Source organism: Borostomias antarcticus (assembly GCF_949987555.1).
Source record: "Borostomias antarcticus genome assembly, chromosome: 18".
Lineage (NCBI taxonomy): Eukaryota > Metazoa > Chordata > Actinopteri > Stomiiformes > Stomiidae > Borostomias > Borostomias antarcticus.
The window spans coordinates 18194034-18212387 of NC_140251.1; the positions used below are offsets into that span (position 1 = coordinate 18194034).

The window sequence follows — 18354 nt, forward strand, 5'->3', positions numbered from 1 at the left end:
TCATCCCTACGATAGTCAGTCGTCCAACATACTCACATACAGTAATCAAAACATCCTATGTTTCCGTATGCAACCAAACGGCAGTTAACCTCCACATTTTCATTTCTAGACTCACCTCGACTCAATCGATGAAAAGTCTTGATTGATATACATCCATACACACTGTACATATATTCCTATGACATTTACCTATTAAATAATTGTCCCTTATGCCTGCATGGTGGGCCCCGGGTCTCTGCTTCGGGGACCAGGATATCCTGGTGTCACCTCTGTACCTGCCGGGACCAGCCCGGTCTCTGAGACCTGTGGGGGGCCGCGCTCGCTGACTCAGCAGAAAAGTGCTTTCACAGACCACCTCCACGGCAGCCCGGCCTGTAGAGTCCTGAGGAGCAGACCGGCTACTTGGATAGCACATCTGTGTCAGCGGCCGGGCTCCGTGATTCTGCGTTACTCAAGGACACATTCATTGTAATTCAATAACAAGTCTCTCCCAGAAAGATCCCATTACAGTGCTTCCTGTTACATCATCTCTTGATCATCACCACAGCTATCGACCGAACGATGAGAAGACCATCACACAGGGGGACAGGAGACACATCAAATATAACACTTAGGACTTTGACACAATTACAACATAAAACGTACTTCCAGCACATTGCATTGTATGATTAAAACAGCGTGTGAAATGAAAAAGACTGCTCTAACCGTTGAAATGATTCAATTTCCAGGCAATTCAACATTTTAGACACACCACTAGTACATTTTAAAGTAACATGATAATAGTCCAAGAATGCTGCCACCATTTTGTTTTTCATCTTGTATATTTGCACGAATAAACTCTTCTTCCTGTCCCATCCCACCCCAGCCTCCAAATAGATTGTCTAGCACCATGAGATGACAGAAATTACTTCCTGGTTTCCTCCAGCGACATCATCATATTAACATTCTGTACAAAACTACCATTTTACTGGGAGCCTAATGAAGTATTGTAGTAGTATCTCCCACATACTACTGCTGCGAGCCAGATGTGTGACACATCTGACGCTTCCCTATTTTATAAGTGTCCCTTGGTTTCCTCACAATGACTCCCAGAGGAGAAGTCATATTTGGCGGTCGTCCTCGTCGTCATCATTAAGCATTTCAAGTTCAACCGCTGGGATTAATTAAACCTGAATGTCTATGCATCCGCTTGCCCACTTAGTTGTAAGGCTGGCTAGTTTCAGAAGCCCTTATTTAGAAAGCTGTGTAGTGTCGCCATGGTAACGCACAAGCTAGTTGGGAGAGTAGTGTGATTGGTCAGAGGGAAGTGCTCCAGCAGGGGGCGCTGTGAGGCTGGAGCAGCGTGAGGTGGAGCAGGATCCCGTGTAACATCTCTCCCTCGGACAGAGAAGGTCTGAGGCTTGAGCCCCGGGGGTCAGACCAGACGCCACTCTCTGGAAGACCGATGGCATGACCACCCAGGACTGCCCCCTCCGACTGGTAGTGGTTCTGCTCTGAATAATGGCAGTTTGAGGCTGAATAATGGCAGTTTGAGTTGTTTGAGGTCCAGCATGAGATAAAGAGTTGAGGTCCAGCTCTCTCAGGGGAGAGGACATCATCATCATCATCCTCCTCTTCCTCCTCCTCCTCCTTCTCCTCCTCCTCCTCCTCCCCCTTCCCTTCCTCAATTCTCCGATTCCGCCTCCTCCTCCCTCTGGATCATAAGGTGCTCTGGTACGTTGGAGGTTGTTGGTTCCAGTCCCCTGGTTGTTGGCCTGGCTAGTCTCCTGAGTCCTTGCTGTCAGAGTGGGGGCTGTACTTCAGCCTGAACATCCCTGCAACACAGGAGAACAGCCCCCATCACTACACACTACAGGTCAGGTAGAACATAGAACAGCCCCCATCACTACACACTACAGGGCAGGTAGAACATAGAACAGCCACCATCACTACACACTACAGGGCAGGTAGAACATAGAACAGCCACCATCACTACACACTACAGGGCAGGTAGAACATAGAACAACCACCACCACTACACACTACAGGTCAGGTAGAACATAGAACAACAGCCACCATCACTACACACTACAGGGCAGGTAGAACATAGAACAGCCACCATCACTACACACTACAGGTCAGGTAGAACATAGAACAGCCACCGTCACTACACACTACAGGGCAGGTAGAACATAGAACATTCACCATCACTACACACTACAGGGCAGGTAGAACATAGAACAACAGCCCCCATCACTACACACTACAGGTCAGGTAGAACATAGAACAGCCGCCATCACTACACACTACAGGTCAGGTAGAACATAGAACAACAGTCACCATCACTACACACTACAGGTCAGGTAGAACATAGAACAACAGCCACCATCACTACACACTACAGGGCAGGTAGAACATAGAACAACAGCCCCCATCACTACACACTACAGGTCAGGTAGAACATAGAACAGCCGCCATCACTACACACTACAGGGCAGGTAGAACATAGAACAGCCCCCATCACTACACACTACAGGTCAGGTAGAACATAGAACAGCCACCATCACTACACACTACAGGGCAGGTAGAACATAGAACAGCCACCATCACTACACACTACAGGTCAGGTAGAACATAGAACAGCCCCCATCACCACACACTACAGGTCAGGTAGAACATAGAACAGCCACCATCACTACACACTACAGGGCAGGTAGAACATAGAACAACAGCCACCATCACTACACACTACAGGTCAGGTAGAACATAGAACAGCCCCCATCACTACACACTACAGGTCAGGTAGAACATAGAACAGCCACCATCACTACACACTACAGGGCAGGTAGAACATAGAACAACAGCCACCATCACTACACACTACAGGGCAGGTAGAACATAGAACAACAGCCACCATCACTACACACTACAGGTCAGGTAGAACATAGAACAACAGCCACCATCACTACACACTACAGGGCAGGTAGAACATAGAACAACAGGCAGGTAGAACATAGAACAGCCACCATCACTACACACTACAGGGCAGGTAGAACATAGAACAGTCACCATCACTACACACTACAGGTCAGGTAGAACATAGAACAGTCACCATCACTACACACTACAGGTCAGGTAGAACATAGAACAGTCACCATCACTACACACTACAGGTCAGGTAGAACATAGAACAGTCACCATCACTACACACTACAGGGCAGGTAGAACATAGAACAGTCACCATCACTACACACTACAGGGCAGGTAGATCTTTCTCTAGTAACATGTTTCTGTAATGACCGAATCGATCGCTGCCAAAACAACTTTATTTTCAGAGCAATTCTTCTGTGTATGACTGCAGTGGAACTGAAGTCACATTGTCGGTTCTACTCGACTCTTCTCTACCTTATGGCCCGTACAGACTACACCGTTTGTTTTGTCTTTCACGATGGTCACCTTGTCTGATCAGACGATCACGGTTCCATAAATTATTGCCGTGTCGTGGCCGGGACATTGTCAACACTACACGAATGACCGCGACAAATCATCGTATGCTGTCATACATGCTATGCTGTACTCTACTACAATCTACTCAGCTCTACTGTGCCAGAAGTGACTGTACTGTATTCTACTAACTCTACTACAATCTACTCAGCTCTACTGTGCCAGAAGTGACTGTACTGTATTCTACTAACTCTACTACAATCTACTCAGCTCTACTGTGCCAGAAGTGACTGTACTGTATTCTACTAACTCTACTACAATCTACTCAGCTCTACTGTGCCAGAAGTGACTGTACTGTATTCTACTAACTCTACTACAATCTACTCAGCTCTGCTGTGCCAGAAGTGACTGTACTGTATTGGATTGGGTACCTTGCTGTAGAGAGTCCATGGGGGGCTGCTTGCACTCCTGAGCCCGATGGCCACTCGCCCCACAGTTGTAGCACGACAGGTTCCCGACCCTCTTGTACCCTCCGTTACCCAGCATGCCGTGCGGCTGGTAGACGCTGGCCCCGCCCCCCAGGAAGCCTTGCATGGGTGGCAGGACCAGTCCCTGCTGCTGCTGGGGGCTCGGGGGGTCGTGTGACACGCTGCTGTTGTAGAGAGGAGGCGCCACCAGGGGGTAGGAGAAGGCCCCCGCGGTGCCGCTGGTGGCCAGCAGGGGGCTGAGGTGGAGCAGGGGGCCCAGGGTGAAGACGGAGGTCCCTGAGAAGGGGTGCTGGAAGTAGCCGGCGTAGCCGCCGGGCAGGGCGCCGTACGAGCCGCAGTTCCCCCTGCAGCCGCAGGAGCTGCACACGCAGACGGAGGACGGCGAGGCGCCGGGGGAGGAGCCGAGGGCGTAGCCGGCGTCCGCCGAGGAGGCGGGGCTGGAGCTGGGGGGCGGGGCCGCGGAGACGCTGTTCACGCAGTAGGTGTTGCCCGGCACCACCGCCATGGGGACGCTGCCGGCGGACGGGAAGGAGGGGGACAGCGAGGAGGCTGAGGAGGAGGGGTTAGAGGGGGAGGAGGGGTAGGGGTAGTGCCCCGAGGCGCGGGGGAGGGACGGGGACACCTGCAGGGGGAGAGGGGGGTGGGAGACGCGGTGGAGGGTGGTGGAGGTGGAGGTGAGGGAGGTGCTGGTCTCCGGAGGGGAGCGCAGGGCGCTGGACGCTGGGGGGCCTCTGGGGCCCTGGGACTCCTGGAGGTGGAGGGAAGGAGGAGGAGGAGGAGGAGGAGGGGGGCTGTCCAGGTTGAGGCCGGGGAACAGGCTCTCTAGCCTCACCCCGGACCCCGACCCCAGGGATTTGGCCCTCTCCTCGGCGCACAGAGGAGGGGGGCGGGGCTTACGAGGGGAGCCCAGGAGCCGGCCTGGGGCTGGGGAGAGCAGGGGCAGGGAGGGCGGAGGCAGAGAGAGGTGGGAGGGGCAGGGAGTGGGGTCGTTCTGGACAGGGAGGACCTGAGCGGTGGGTCGACTGGGCCCGGCGGGGGCACTGGGGCTCAGGGGAACACAGGTCCGGTCCTTGTCCCCTCCAGACGGGTCCGGTCCCGACTCCATACCTGGGGGAGGAGACGAGAGGAGGAGAAGGAATGAGAAGGGAGGAGACGAGTGGAGGAGATGAAAAAAGAGGAGAGGAGAAAAGAGGAGAGAAGACCAGGGGAGAGGAGAGAAGCGAAGGAGGCCAGGGGAGAGGAGAGAAGAGGAGGAGGCCAGGGGAGAGGAGAGAAGAGGAGGAGGCCAGGGGAGAGGAGAGAAGAGGAGGAGGCCAGGGGAGAGGAGAGAAGAGGAGGAGGCCAGGGGAGAGGAGAGAAGAGGAGGAGGCCAGGGGAGAGGAGAGAAGAGGAGGAGGCCAGGGGAGAGGAGAGAAGAGGAGGAGGCCAGGGGAGAGGAGAGAAGAGGAGGAGGCCAGGGGAGTAGAGGAGGGAGAGACAGACAGACACAGCGCTGTCAGTCTCTCTATGCACGTCCACAGTGTCTACTGGAGAAAGAGACTAACGTCTGTGTGCGTCCTTGGCCCTGTCGAAGGCGGCGTCTCGACACAGGGGGGCCATGGGACTGCAGGGGGCGCTAGAGTAGCCCGAGGAGGAGCTGCCGTCTCTGTGAAAGGCGTGGGAGCCTCCCGTGTCTACCTCCACGCGCAGTTCTGCACACGCACACAAGCACACGGTCAAAGGTTTAGAATGCGCTGTGTATGAAATGAAGAAGGGTCCCTTGTGTTTGTCACTAGGCAGCCCATCCTCCCGCGTTACCTGCATGGGCCGTGGAGTGGAGGTGGGCCACAGAGACCATGTGACTGGAGGGTGTTACCCTGGCGATGCCGCCACAGGACACAGGGAATTGGGACATCAAATGCCTCTTCTCCATCTTCTCCCTGCTGAACACACAGATATCGGTTACACAGACACACACTCGCACGCTCGCGCGCACACACACGTATACACCAGAGAGACAGCACCGCGCGGTGCCAAGTGATCACACGTCAGACAGAGACAGCACCATACTAAACAACATCAGCATAATCTTCAGTTGCAGTAAATGGTGGCTGTGATCTTGCACTACCACCTCTGGCCAGTAGAGGGTGTTCTAGTCTCCTACAACCAGATGGCTATGTGACCGTTCAGCCGACAATGGGAGAGTTGGGAAGTCATAGTTTGCTCCACAACAACAAACTAATAACAAATTGATATAAATCATGACAGAATACACTCCTGATGCTTTGATACCTGTAAATATAGTACGTATCGCCAGCATGGCAGGAGAGGAGACGTGACATAATGTGTCATTAAACACATCGCCACACAGAGACAAACAAGCAAACAAACAAGTGTTGATTTAGTAAGGCACTACTGAGGCAACAGACAGAGGAGTAAGTGACCCTGAATACACTAACGGTCTTCTCCTGTCACCTGCGGAAAAGTACCTGAGGAACTTTCCATCCTCCTCTCTCTCTCTCTCTCTCTCTCTCTCTCTCTCTCCTTCTCTCCCTCTCTCTCTCTCTCTCCCTCTCCCAGCATCCTCTCGTCACCAGGCTCATGGAAACTTGGTGATATTGGGAATGGAAACAGGATTAACCTGATAGATACTGTAGTGTGTTTCCCCCTTTCCCAAAGACCCCCCCCCCACACACACACACACACACGCACACGCGCGCATACACAGAAACAGGTGGGTTCTTACACTTATCTCACCTTGAAGTACAGCTTATCTAAACTGGCCAATCAGTCCAGGGTTAACCATTGGCAGGCGTACAGCCCATTACAGACCTATATTCTCTCAGCGGCAGAGATCTGTGTCACTGTGGGTTAATTAATACATGATAGAACACATCAACAACTCCCTATACACCAGCTAGAGGCCAGGGGTGTACACAAAGATGTGCCCTAAACCACATGATTTGCACTACAGTACACACACACGCACACACACACACAGTGTCCATAACACTGCCCTGATTGCTACCTAGCAATCAGCTATCAGGCCAACATTGACCAGATAGCTACCTATCTATCTACAGTGCATCCGGAAAGTATTCACACCTCTTCACTTTTTCCACATTTTGTTATGTTACAGCCTTATTCCAAAATTGAATTAATTTTTTTTTTTTCCACAGCAATCTACACACAATACCCCATAATGACAAAGTGAAAACTTTTTTTAGGAATTTTTGAAAACTTATTTAACATTTTAAAAAAAAAAGACTGAAACATCACATGTACATAAGTATTCACACCCTTATTCATTCCTTTTTTGAGGCACCTTTGGCAGCGATTACAGCCTCAAGCCTTCTTGGATATGGTGCTACAAGCTTGGCACACCTGTATTTGGGGGATTTTTCCCATTCTTCTCTGCAGATGCTCTCAGCTCTGCCAGATGGGGAGTGTCGCTGCACAGCTGTTTTCAGGTCTTACTAGATACGTTCAATCAGGTTCAAGTCTGGGCTCTGGCTGGGTCAAGAATAATTCACAGAATTGTCCTGAAGCCACTCCTTTGTTATCTTGGCTGTGTGCTTTGGGTCATTGTCCTGTTGGAAGGTGAATCTTACTAGATACTAAGAGCGCTCTGGAGCAGGTTTTCATCAAGGATCTCTCTGTACATTGCTGCATTCATCTTTCCATTTATCTGGACTAGTCGCCCAGTTCCTGCTGCTGAAAAACATCTCCACAACATAATGCTGCCACCACCATGCTTCACCATAGGGATTGTATTAGCCAGGTGATGAGTGGTGCCTGGTTTCCTCTAGACATCATGCTTGGCATTCAAGCCAAAGAGTTCAATCTTGATTTCATCAGACCAGAGAATTTAGCTTTTTATGGTTTGATAGTCCTTTAGGTGCCTTTTGGCAAACTCCAAATGGGCTGTCATGTGCCTTTTACTGAGGAAAGGCTTTCGTCTGGCCACTCTACCATAAAGGCCTGATTGGTGGAGTGCTGCAGAGATGGTTGTCTTTCTGGAAGGTTCTCCCATCTCCACAGAGGAACACTGGAGCTCTGGGTCTGACCTGTGGAGTTTCACGAGATTCTGATGTGCCATTTCAAAATAAAAGCCTTCTAAAGTCTCAAAAACTGCTTAAATCAGGATTAAAAGAAAACTACCCAAGATGCCACGGGTTCTATGCTACACAGTGGTAGTAGACCCCCTCTGGGTCTGACCTGTGGAGTTTCACGAGATTCTGATGTGCCATTTCAAAATAAAAGCCTTCTAAAATATCAAAAACTGCTTGTGCCTTTCAAAATCCTGTCTAATTTATCACTGGTGGACTCAAATCATGTTGTAGAAACATCTCAAGGATGATCAGTGGAAACAGGATGCACATGAGCAAAAAGGTGTCTAACTCAAATTCAACCTGCTAAATTTTAGGCACATTCTTACTCAATGATCTTCTCACACTTAGATTAGCCTACTTTCTGACTAGCTGGTCACTTAGATTAGCCTACTTTCTGACTAGCTGGTCACTTAGATTAGCCTACTTTCTGACTAGCTGGTCACTTACGTGCACATCTACAATCAAACCCATAGAATCACTAAACCACAATCCTACAGTACCATCACTGTAACATCCTGGACAAACATATGTTCTTGAGCTTTGACAATTTTGTCAGTTTTAAAGATGCCTGTATGATTTACAAAGCTCTAAATGGGTTAGCACCCCCCCCCCCCCACCTCATCAAGCAGAGACCTGCGTCAGGCTCCGCGACTAGAACCACCAGAGCGTCCTACAGAGGCGACTGTCATCCCACACAGACGCACCACCTTTAGTCAGAAAGTTCTGTCGGTCAAAGGTGGCAACCTTTGGAATACTCTACCCTCTTCTGTTAGGGGATGACCACCTTTTAGCACTTTTAAAACCAAACCACTTGAAGGGATGGCTGAAGTCCACCAAAACCAGCACACAGATAGTTATATTGAAGCAATAACCAGTGTTGGGCAGTAACGCGTTACTAGTAACGCGCTACAGTAATAATATTACTTTTTCCAGTAACGAGGGGTGTAGCGAGTTACTAATCACATTTCAGTAATAATATTACAGTTACTTGCCCCCAGAAAGCTCGCTACTGCATTACTTTTGTCATAGGCCTGCTCTGTTTATTTATTTTCGTTTTACAAAGGGTGAAATACAGTTTTGATTTCAGATTGAAGAACGTTCCGCTCATATCACGTCCCGTCACATTACCAGGCAAGCAGCGAGCGAGCGTAGCTATTTGAACATGACAACGTTAACATTCCATGGCTGGAAATACGCACACTATTTCGATTTCCTGGAACTGAAAGACAACAAGAATGTAGTCAAGTGTAAACTGTGTGTAAGTTCTACTAAGACTCTTTCTTGTGCCAGAAACACCACCTCAAATCTCCTGAAACATTTGCTACGCCAACACAGCAACATGAAGTTGGTGGAAAGAGAACCGGACCGTGATGAGCACGCTGCAAAAGGTAGTCAATATGGAAAGTAATATATTACATAAGTAACTAGTTACTTTTGGCTGGGAGTAATAAGTAAAGTAACGATATTACTTTTAAAAAGGGTAATGAGTAATAAGTAATATATTACATTTTTTGAGTAACGAGCCCAACACTGGCAATAACTCATGAGAGGGTGTGGTATATGGCCTATACACCCCGGGTTGAGCTGCGCACGAGGCGCAGCCCAGTATACCACAACCCTCGAATGAGTTTTTGCTTTTATACAACGGTTACATCATCGGGAAACATATATGGGATAAATACCTACTATTTCAGTGCCTTAATATCGATTTTAGTGAACTCCGCCAAGAACGGTAGTTCATAAAACTATCACGTTGCTATGGAGTTTACAAAGCGACGAACAATGAGCCCTAGCAACTAAACTAATGCTCCTGACCAACCTAGTGTAGCCTAGACCTTTGCGGTGCAACTGTGAGTTGCAAAAGTGCTGACGATAAACCAGAGTGGTAGAACAACTCAAAATTGAAATTGAATGTTTCCATTATTCTTGAGGAGAAACCATAATGTAACCAACAGACCGTTACACAATGGAACTAACATTTTTACAGGCAGTAATAACTGCCGCAATAATAAGTCACATAGAACGATAAAGAGGCTTTGCCTGTGGTATATCGTGGCATATACAACAGCTTTTAACCAATCAGATTTCGAGTGTATAAATGAAAAAAAGTTGTTGCCTCCTTTTTTTTTTGTGTGCAATAAAGTTGGTGCCCTCAATGTGCAATATATCATGTGCAATTTGATGTATGTGATGATACATTTGCAAAAATTCCTAAAAAAGTTTTTTCACTTTGTCATTATAGGGTATTGTACGGAAGCCCTGAAGGTTAAAAATAAAAAATAAAAAGCGGAGCTTTTTCTTAGTTTATCTCTGTCAAACGATTCTTAGTTTATCTCTGTCAAATCATTCGAACGAGATACCTAAGTCGTTCGAACGAGATAGCCAAGTCGTTCGAACGACATAACCAACTAGAAAGACGTGCTGGCAATTCGTTCTACGTGTTATGCTAAGTTTTAAAATGTCTCCAACGCAGTATAGAACAAATGAATGTGTTTTGAATAGTCTTCGTCCAATATTTGGAAAAGACTGAACGTTTGGCATCTTCAAAAGTGGGTTTAGATGCCTGGATCGTAGCGGTGGGGCGATGCTATATAGTCCCCCCAAAGTATGCCAGATCATTGCAGTGTGCTGCATCCTGCCCATTGCCATGAAAGCCGATCTGCGCATGGATGTGGATCTGCAGCGTGAGGAGCACGGAAATTAAGACTCCGATGATGACCAGGAGCCACCTGCCTCATGTGCGAGCAGATGAGGGTAGACATATCAGGCATTACGTCACCATTTACTGTGCTGTCTCTGCAACAAAATTAAGTTGTCGAATTACACTTTTGTGACCAAAAATACAAATAGGCCTTTCATCATTAGGCCTACGACCAAACATTAAATGAAAAGTAAGAAAAATAGCCTACGTCCAACTTCGGCCTAAACATTCAGCACCATGGACAGCTCTCCTCAAGCTAATTTGAGGTTAGGTTACAGTAAATTACTAAAAACTCATTTATTTTGGGACATGATAAACAAATGCAATGACAAAAGATACAGTGACAAAAACAAAGGATGCCCGTTTTTTGCCTGGGAGTTATTGAATGTTATTTTCTCCTTTGTTCTCTTTTTCAAATCATTCCACCTCCATATGATTGCGCTTGGAAACACCACCTGCGCTCACAGACTGGGATATTAAATCCCAAATATGTTTTTTAGCTGTGTGTGATGTTTTTTGCTTGTAATTGTGAGGCATACCTGTGGACCTCGTCTGTCAGGACTTCCAGTTCGCACTCGGAAAATGTAATCTTTCTTTTTCTCTCTGCAATGTAATCTGTAATGTAATGCATCATCCCCAACATGGGAGGCAGCAGTGAGTAGACTAAACAAAGCAGAGAGCGCCGAATCGCCCGTAGAAGAAGACAGTCGATGCGCTGTGGATATTAGACTTTAAGTGTAGGCTACAAATTTGCCTTTTATTTGAAAGGTGGGGGACTACAAACTGTAGCGACCTCGAAGAAAAGGCTTTCATCTTTCCAACGATGTTTTTACTTTGGTGAGTAATGAAACGGTTTTGTCTGTAGACTGGGACGAGCGGGCCGAGGAAGCGCATTCATAGGTAAATTGCATTGAGAGTAACAGGGCGTTATCTGTAGGATATCGCCCTGGACCAGGTCTAGGTTAGCCTATAATATCCTTAGCATTGTGCTGACTTTGGGGTCATTGTGCTGACATTGACATTGTCAAACACTTCTATTAGAGATGGATAGTTTTGTCAATCATCCATTTTGCAAAGTATCTGCTGTATGAAAACGGGGTATTGGGCTTAAGCTATGGATATGCAAAATCTCTCGCTTGGGCTCCTCAGCAGCTCAAGTTGACTTGAGTCACTAGCAGTTCTGTTGACTACCTACATTAAATGCACTTATTGTAACTAACTCGCTTTGGATAAAAGCGTCTGCTAAATGACTAGTTTAATAATGTAATATAGCCTAATGGTTGTGGCAAACTGAGGCAATCAACCACGGCCAGTCTCAGACCTCTGATTTGCCGTGCCAACTTTTAGTAATTTGACAATCAAGGCTTGGTTAATTATCAGAAAGGACTTATAAGTAGCCTATAAATTATATGTTTTGCTTATATAATGCTGTTACCGGTAACATGGCCGTGCGTAAAATGCGTTTGGAGAGCGCGCACGGCTGGCAAACCAATAGTGTCTGGAAGGCTCACAGTCGGGACGGAGATAATTAGCCTAGATGGCTGAGATCGAGCTGAAAAGCCATTAACAAGCCAACAGTCCCAAGTATTTGTAGCCAATAGATAGAACTAGATAGATAGCCTACCTCAACTCAGCGAACACCCCAGCCTATGCCAACCATCCGTCCTGGGGCTGTCGGCCTATTCGTTACAATCTATTTTTAACGAAAATAAATATATGCTAATAGCTTACACATAACAAAAAATAAACACAGTAGTAGCCTAATATCGGCAAATTTAGTTTAGTCACTTGCTAAACTCTTCCTGAGTAGAGAGGATCTGCGCGCATGCTTGAATTCATAGTCACTTTACCAAAGTTGTGCTTGAGCTATAATTAAGCAATTGACCACAAGAGGCAGTGGGTTATACAGGATTTTTACAACAGCTAGGGGGCGTTGTTAGGCCCGACACGATAGCGGTAGAGAGCTATCGCAATAGCGGCTTTTCTACAATGGTTACTACATATATATAGAATAATCACTAAAAACACACACAGTTACATTCAATAATTGATTTACCCATCATTCTTATTATTTTTGTATTTACATAATCTTCCCCCATAGGCTATAGTTCTGAGTTAAATGGTTGCCAGGCAACAGAGGCTATCAAGCCTAGGCCTTGTTCACATAAGCCTTTATAGGCATAATTCAGGTGGTTCACGTTTATTTGAACATTTCCATCTATGGTGCAGTTATTAAAACGGTTCTCCAGAGCACTGGTGTGGAAGTGTTGGAGTCGGACTGATGAGTGCGTTTTTGTAATAGGATACGAAAAAGACGAGGTTGCTGCGAGTGGTTGCTACGCAAAGCATAATAGCCTACAGCTTGATCTTATCAATGGGAGATCAATCAATGAGATTGACGGCACATTAATACTAATTGTTATGTGGTCACAGCCGTGGGTTACAGAGTATTTGACAATGGCTGCTAGCCAATCAGAATCATGTTTCCAAACTCTCCGTTGTAGAAGATAAGATAAGATGGTACTTTATTGATCCCCAGGGGGGCAACTACAGACAGGTTGGAAAGAGAGACACACTAGATACAGGGTAACAACAGAGAACTAGATAAGGGGGGGGGGGTAAATATAACTATACAAGTATGCAAGTCTAAGAGTACACAATATATATTTAGGCCTACATGCACAAGATATTTGTTCCTGCATACACTGTCTGTGTAAATATATAACTATGCTATATTGGATTATTCTTGATTCCAACGCAGGGTGTGGATGTGGTTTCTGCTGCATGGAGTAGTTACCTAGAGGCATAATAGCTCGGTCTTATCCAAATATTGGACGAAGGCTATTCAAAACACATTCATTTCCTCTATACTGCGTTGTAGACACTTTAAAACTTAACATAACACGTACAACGAATTGCCAGCACGTCTTTCTAACAAGTTGGTTATGTCGTTCGAACGACTTAGCTATCTCGTTCGAACGACTTAGCTATCTTGTTCGAACGACTTAGGTATCTCATGCGAACGAGATAAACTTTACCCTTCAGGGCTTCCTAGTATTGTGTGTAGATTGATGAGGGAAAAATAATTAATCCATTTTGGAACTAGAAAGGGTGTTCAGAGACCACAGGGCTCTGCCCATTAATGCATTTTGTTGGTGTTATCGAGTTGAAGTAGTTAAACTCACTCCTCAGTATAAATATAACACACTTGCACCATTGACAAGTAAGCTTTTTGGTGGTGTAACTGATTGTGGTGTTTATGACTGAACATACTTGTGTACTTGTGTCGTTTTTTCAATCAGCCATTATAGACCATAACAGAAGACATACGTTACAAAACTATATACAGAAATTAAGTCCAGTGTTCATCTGGGGGGTAAAAAGGACGGGGACTATCCCAGTGTCCATGCCTCTGGGAGGCCTCTGGGTAGTTTTTGTATAATCCTGCTATGAGACGGATTTTTTTGTATGCTTCAACACTCAAATTAAAAAGAACACAGTGAAACCTGACACTCAAGGGGCAAAACCTCAGCCCAGATGTGCAGGTAGTTTATGATTTATATGTAGGATAATACCGCAGGATCCAGGCTAAAAAATATATAACTTTTCCTAATACAGTGTTTATCTGATTTGTTTTTCACGAGTCAGATAAGATTTTGTTTTACATGGTTATTAGTATGCATAGAAACATAAGACAATATTGGGCATAAACAGCAACCCGGGAATCGAACCGCATTGCTAGACTGGTACATTAACGCTCAGACACCGCCGGCATAAGAAATCTGTCTGGAGAAGTAAATATAAAGGGAAGGAAGCCGGTCCAAGTATGGCAAATGTTGTTTTCTTTAAATTCGTATATCTGCCCAGTAATTCTGATCTGCAAAACTTGGCCCATGCTACACCCCTCCACTGAGTTTCATGAAAATCGCTCTGGCCGTTTTTGTATAATCCTGCTATGAGACCGAACGAACGAACAAAACGAACGAACAAAATAACACACACAACCCAAAATATGCCCTCCGCCAGCGCTCGCTGGGCGGAGCCAATAAGGCTGTAACATAACAGAATGTGGAAAAAGTGAAGGTGTGTGAATACTTTACGGGTGCACTCTAGTTATCGTACCAACCTCCCACAGACACACACACACACACACACACACACACATGGGACATAGGGTGGCACGCCTCTGCTTTCATAACACTAGGGGGGAGAGGGCTGAGCTCTGCTCAGAAACACTCCAAACAAGCTGTGAGTGGTGAAGTCCATTCTCATTCCTTCTTCTAACAATTCATTCATTCATTTGTTCCTCAGTCCAGTCTTTCATTCATTCATTAATATGTTCATCCACCCATTACCTTTATCTTCATTGATTCCTTAGTTCCCATTTTCATTCATTAATTCATTCACCCAATAACCCATTCATTCATTCATTCATTCATTCATTGTCAAAGTCCAGTGTTGTCCAGTGTCCAGGACACATTGTGGACACAGACATAATGTATTCACCCATGATCAGATGGGATAAGTAGATGAAGATGATACTGATAGACTGCTATACAGCTGATATTATAGTAAATTACCAGTTTGGGAACCTTTCAATGTCTAGCTGAGTACCTAGGACTGGAATGAGGAACTGATTAGCACTGATAAGATACTGTAAGGAAGTGATCACTAGAATATACTGTAAGGAAGTGATCACTAGAATATACTGTAAGGAAGTGATCACTAGATTTACAAAGTAACTGCACCAGTACTTGTTACACATGGCAAATAAACTTTCTATTGTTCTATTCTTCAGGAGACTCACTTCTGCAACTCCAGCTGGGTCTTGAGCTTCTTCTTGGCGCCCTGCGTGAGGTCATACTTGTTCAGGTCCTCCTCCGTCAGAGCAAGGAACTGTGGTACAGGACAGAGGAGAGATGTCGGCGTATCAGACCGCTGCCTGAACTCTCAATTTCATCTGAAAAGTATCTTGAGGCCTGAAAAAATGCACCTTAAATTGCTCTTTTTGTTATCTTGTGTGATATCTCAGTCACTGTTTTTGTTATCTTGTGTGATATCTCAGTCACTGTTTTTGTTATCTTGTGTGATATCTAGGTCACTGTTTTTGTTATCTTGTGTGATATCTCAGTCACTGCTGGAGGAATGGAGAAGCTGTAGCACCTGTTCTATATTAATTTGACCTTTAACCTCAAACCTTGACTGTCAGACATAATGATGGTCTGAGGTGGATGGACTCATTTCCTGTCACATGCTTCTGAGTTGGATGAATCAATAGCTGTGTTCGGAATCGCTCCCTCGTTCCCTCACTCCCTATTCCCTATTATAGGGTTCACCATGTAGTGAACTACCTAGGGAACGGAGAAAATGTAGGGTACATGCACTGTTCCCTGGAAATCAAGGTGAATTGTGGGTAATAAATAGTGGACTATATAGGGAAAGAAAATTCTGTGGAGAATTCGGACACTACAAACAAAATGGCTGACGCCCTATATAGTGCACTATATAGTGAATAGGGAGCGATTCCGAACACAGCTAATGAGTGAGATCTTAGTACTGCAACAGAAGCTTCAGAACGACAATGGCACTCGACTCACACCATATGTTATAAGTCTCGAAGCCATGTTGGCAAACGGAGCTAGCTAGCTAGCTGGAACCCTCCCCTGGCTCCACCCACCAGTAGACCCCGCCCCCGGCTCCACCCACCTCCTCCATGGTCAGCTGCTTGAAGACGGGGTAGTATTTGTGGAGGCGGAGCTTGCGTAGCCAGTCCAGTATGCCGTTCTGCTCGGGGCTGGTGGGCTGAGGTTGCTGGGCAAGGTTATGGAGGTGACCTGTAGGGGGCGGCGCTGTCTCCCCGCCTGCTGTGGCCACCCCACCTGGGGGAGGCACAGGCATGGGGACCTGAGGGGGCAGATGGGGAGGCGGCTGGGGGGGCAGGTGGGATAGCTGGGGCGGAGAGCGTGGTTGAATGGAGGTGTGAACACTCATGACTGGCTGGATACTGGCCACTCCACACACAGTCCTGAGAGAGAGAGAGAGAGAGAGAGACAGAGAGACAGAGAGACAGAGAGAGAGAGAGAGAGACAGAGAGAGAGTGTGAGAGAGAGAGAGACAGAGAGAGAGAGAGAGAGTGAGAGAGAGAGACAGAGAGAGAGAGAGAGAGAGACAGAGAGAGAGAGAGAGTGAGAGAGAGAGAGACAGAGGGAGAGAGAGAGTGAGAGATAGAGACAGAGAGAGAGAGAGAGAGAGAGAGACAGAAAGAGAGAGGGAGAGAGAGAGAGAGAGAGAGAGACAGAGAGAGAGTGAGAGAAAGGAGGATGGAAAGTTCCTCAGGTAGAAAAGACAGACATGGAGACCAAACAGATAAATCATCTAAAGCTATTCAATCTTTTGTGACAGATGTTTCTGACTGAGAGATCCTACCTGTGTGAGCCTCTGTATTGCAGCAGGCAGCCCAGATCTACAGCAGAGACACAGAAAAGCAACCAGTGATGAGGCTGACAGAAGCCTGTACCCCCTACCGACCCTTTCTGTCCTGCAGCCTTACTTGCCATGCTCTAACTATCCCGGGGGACTATTAATAACTTAAGGGATGAAGTCACATACACACACACACACACACAGAGGACATGCAGGTCTGTTAACACTCATATACACACGTTTCCACACAAACACACACACACGCACTTATTCACTCTAACATGAGGTCACCACTCGCTAGGTCTCCCAACACAAACATGCCAACCCAAATTCCCACACAGGACTAAAATAGACACAGCCCCCCAAACCCCGGACATGAACACATGCACACACACACACGCGCGCACACAAACACACACATACACACTCCTCCTTTATGCACGCACACACACACATACACACACACACACACACACACTTCCCTCACCCAAGTATAAGAACCTTAGAGAAGGGTGGCACGGGGCCTTACTTGCGGTGTGGGGGAAGGAGCCAGAGGGGGCCGGGGGGGTTGAGGGGCCCACAGGGACAGCGGGCGCCGGGGAGGCGGAACTGAAGAAGAGTGAGACGTGGTGGTGTCTGAGGACGTGGGGCGGAAGGGTGGTGAGACACCTGCAGACGGAAGAAGGGAGAGAGCGAGGAGGGAGAAAGGGAGATGGAGGAGGGGGTCTGTTAAGGGCAGCGGTGAGCCGACAAACAAGATAGCATGACATTCCTCATGTAGCATGACTCCTCTCCTGGCTCGGACTCACAGCAACCATATCTGGACTGAAACAAACTACACAGCACCTGTACATAGCTCCCATCCCCATTAGATTTGAAATCTAGACAGCCACAATTGCCTGAAGAAAAGAGATCGGACGGCGTCCCTCGGGGATCCCTGGCCAGCGCTGCCCAGTCTACCTGAGAGATTCTGTGGTTGCGGCGCTCCCAGCAGCGACGTGGGACATGCACTCTGCTTCCGCTGCATGGGGCCACAGCACGCCAAGGCGGGCCTGTGGTCTGTTCCATCTCCCGACTGCCAGGACCCGCGCTCTCCTCGACCCTATGTAGAGGCTCCTTCGAGCGCACTTCTTTGAGTGTCAAAAGATCGTGCACCCACTGAGAGCGACTCAGATGGGGGTGATGACGTTGGCGTGCCCCTTCAACAGCCGGCGCCGATTTTGTCCCT

The 18354-nt window shown here is 47.2% G+C and overlaps 1 protein-coding gene across 1 annotated transcript; it reads right to left on the bottom strand.

Moving 5' to 3' along the window:
• Positions 1-1691: 1691 nt before the first annotated feature.
• zcchc14 (zinc finger, CCHC domain containing 14) lies at positions 1692-18133 on the bottom strand (the record flags this gene model as incomplete). The annotated part of the gene is made up of 9 exons (XM_084452821.1): positions 1692-1814; positions 3855-4423; positions 4505-5018; positions 5456-5602; positions 5709-5833; positions 15511-15599; positions 16410-16582; positions 17656-17795; positions 18087-18133. The coding sequence occupies 9 exons, from the start codon at positions 18131-18133 to the stop codon at positions 1759-1761; spliced, it is 1860 nt and encodes a 619-aa protein (XP_084308947.1). The 3' UTR covers positions 1692-1758.
• Positions 18134-18354: the final 221 nt, after the last annotated feature.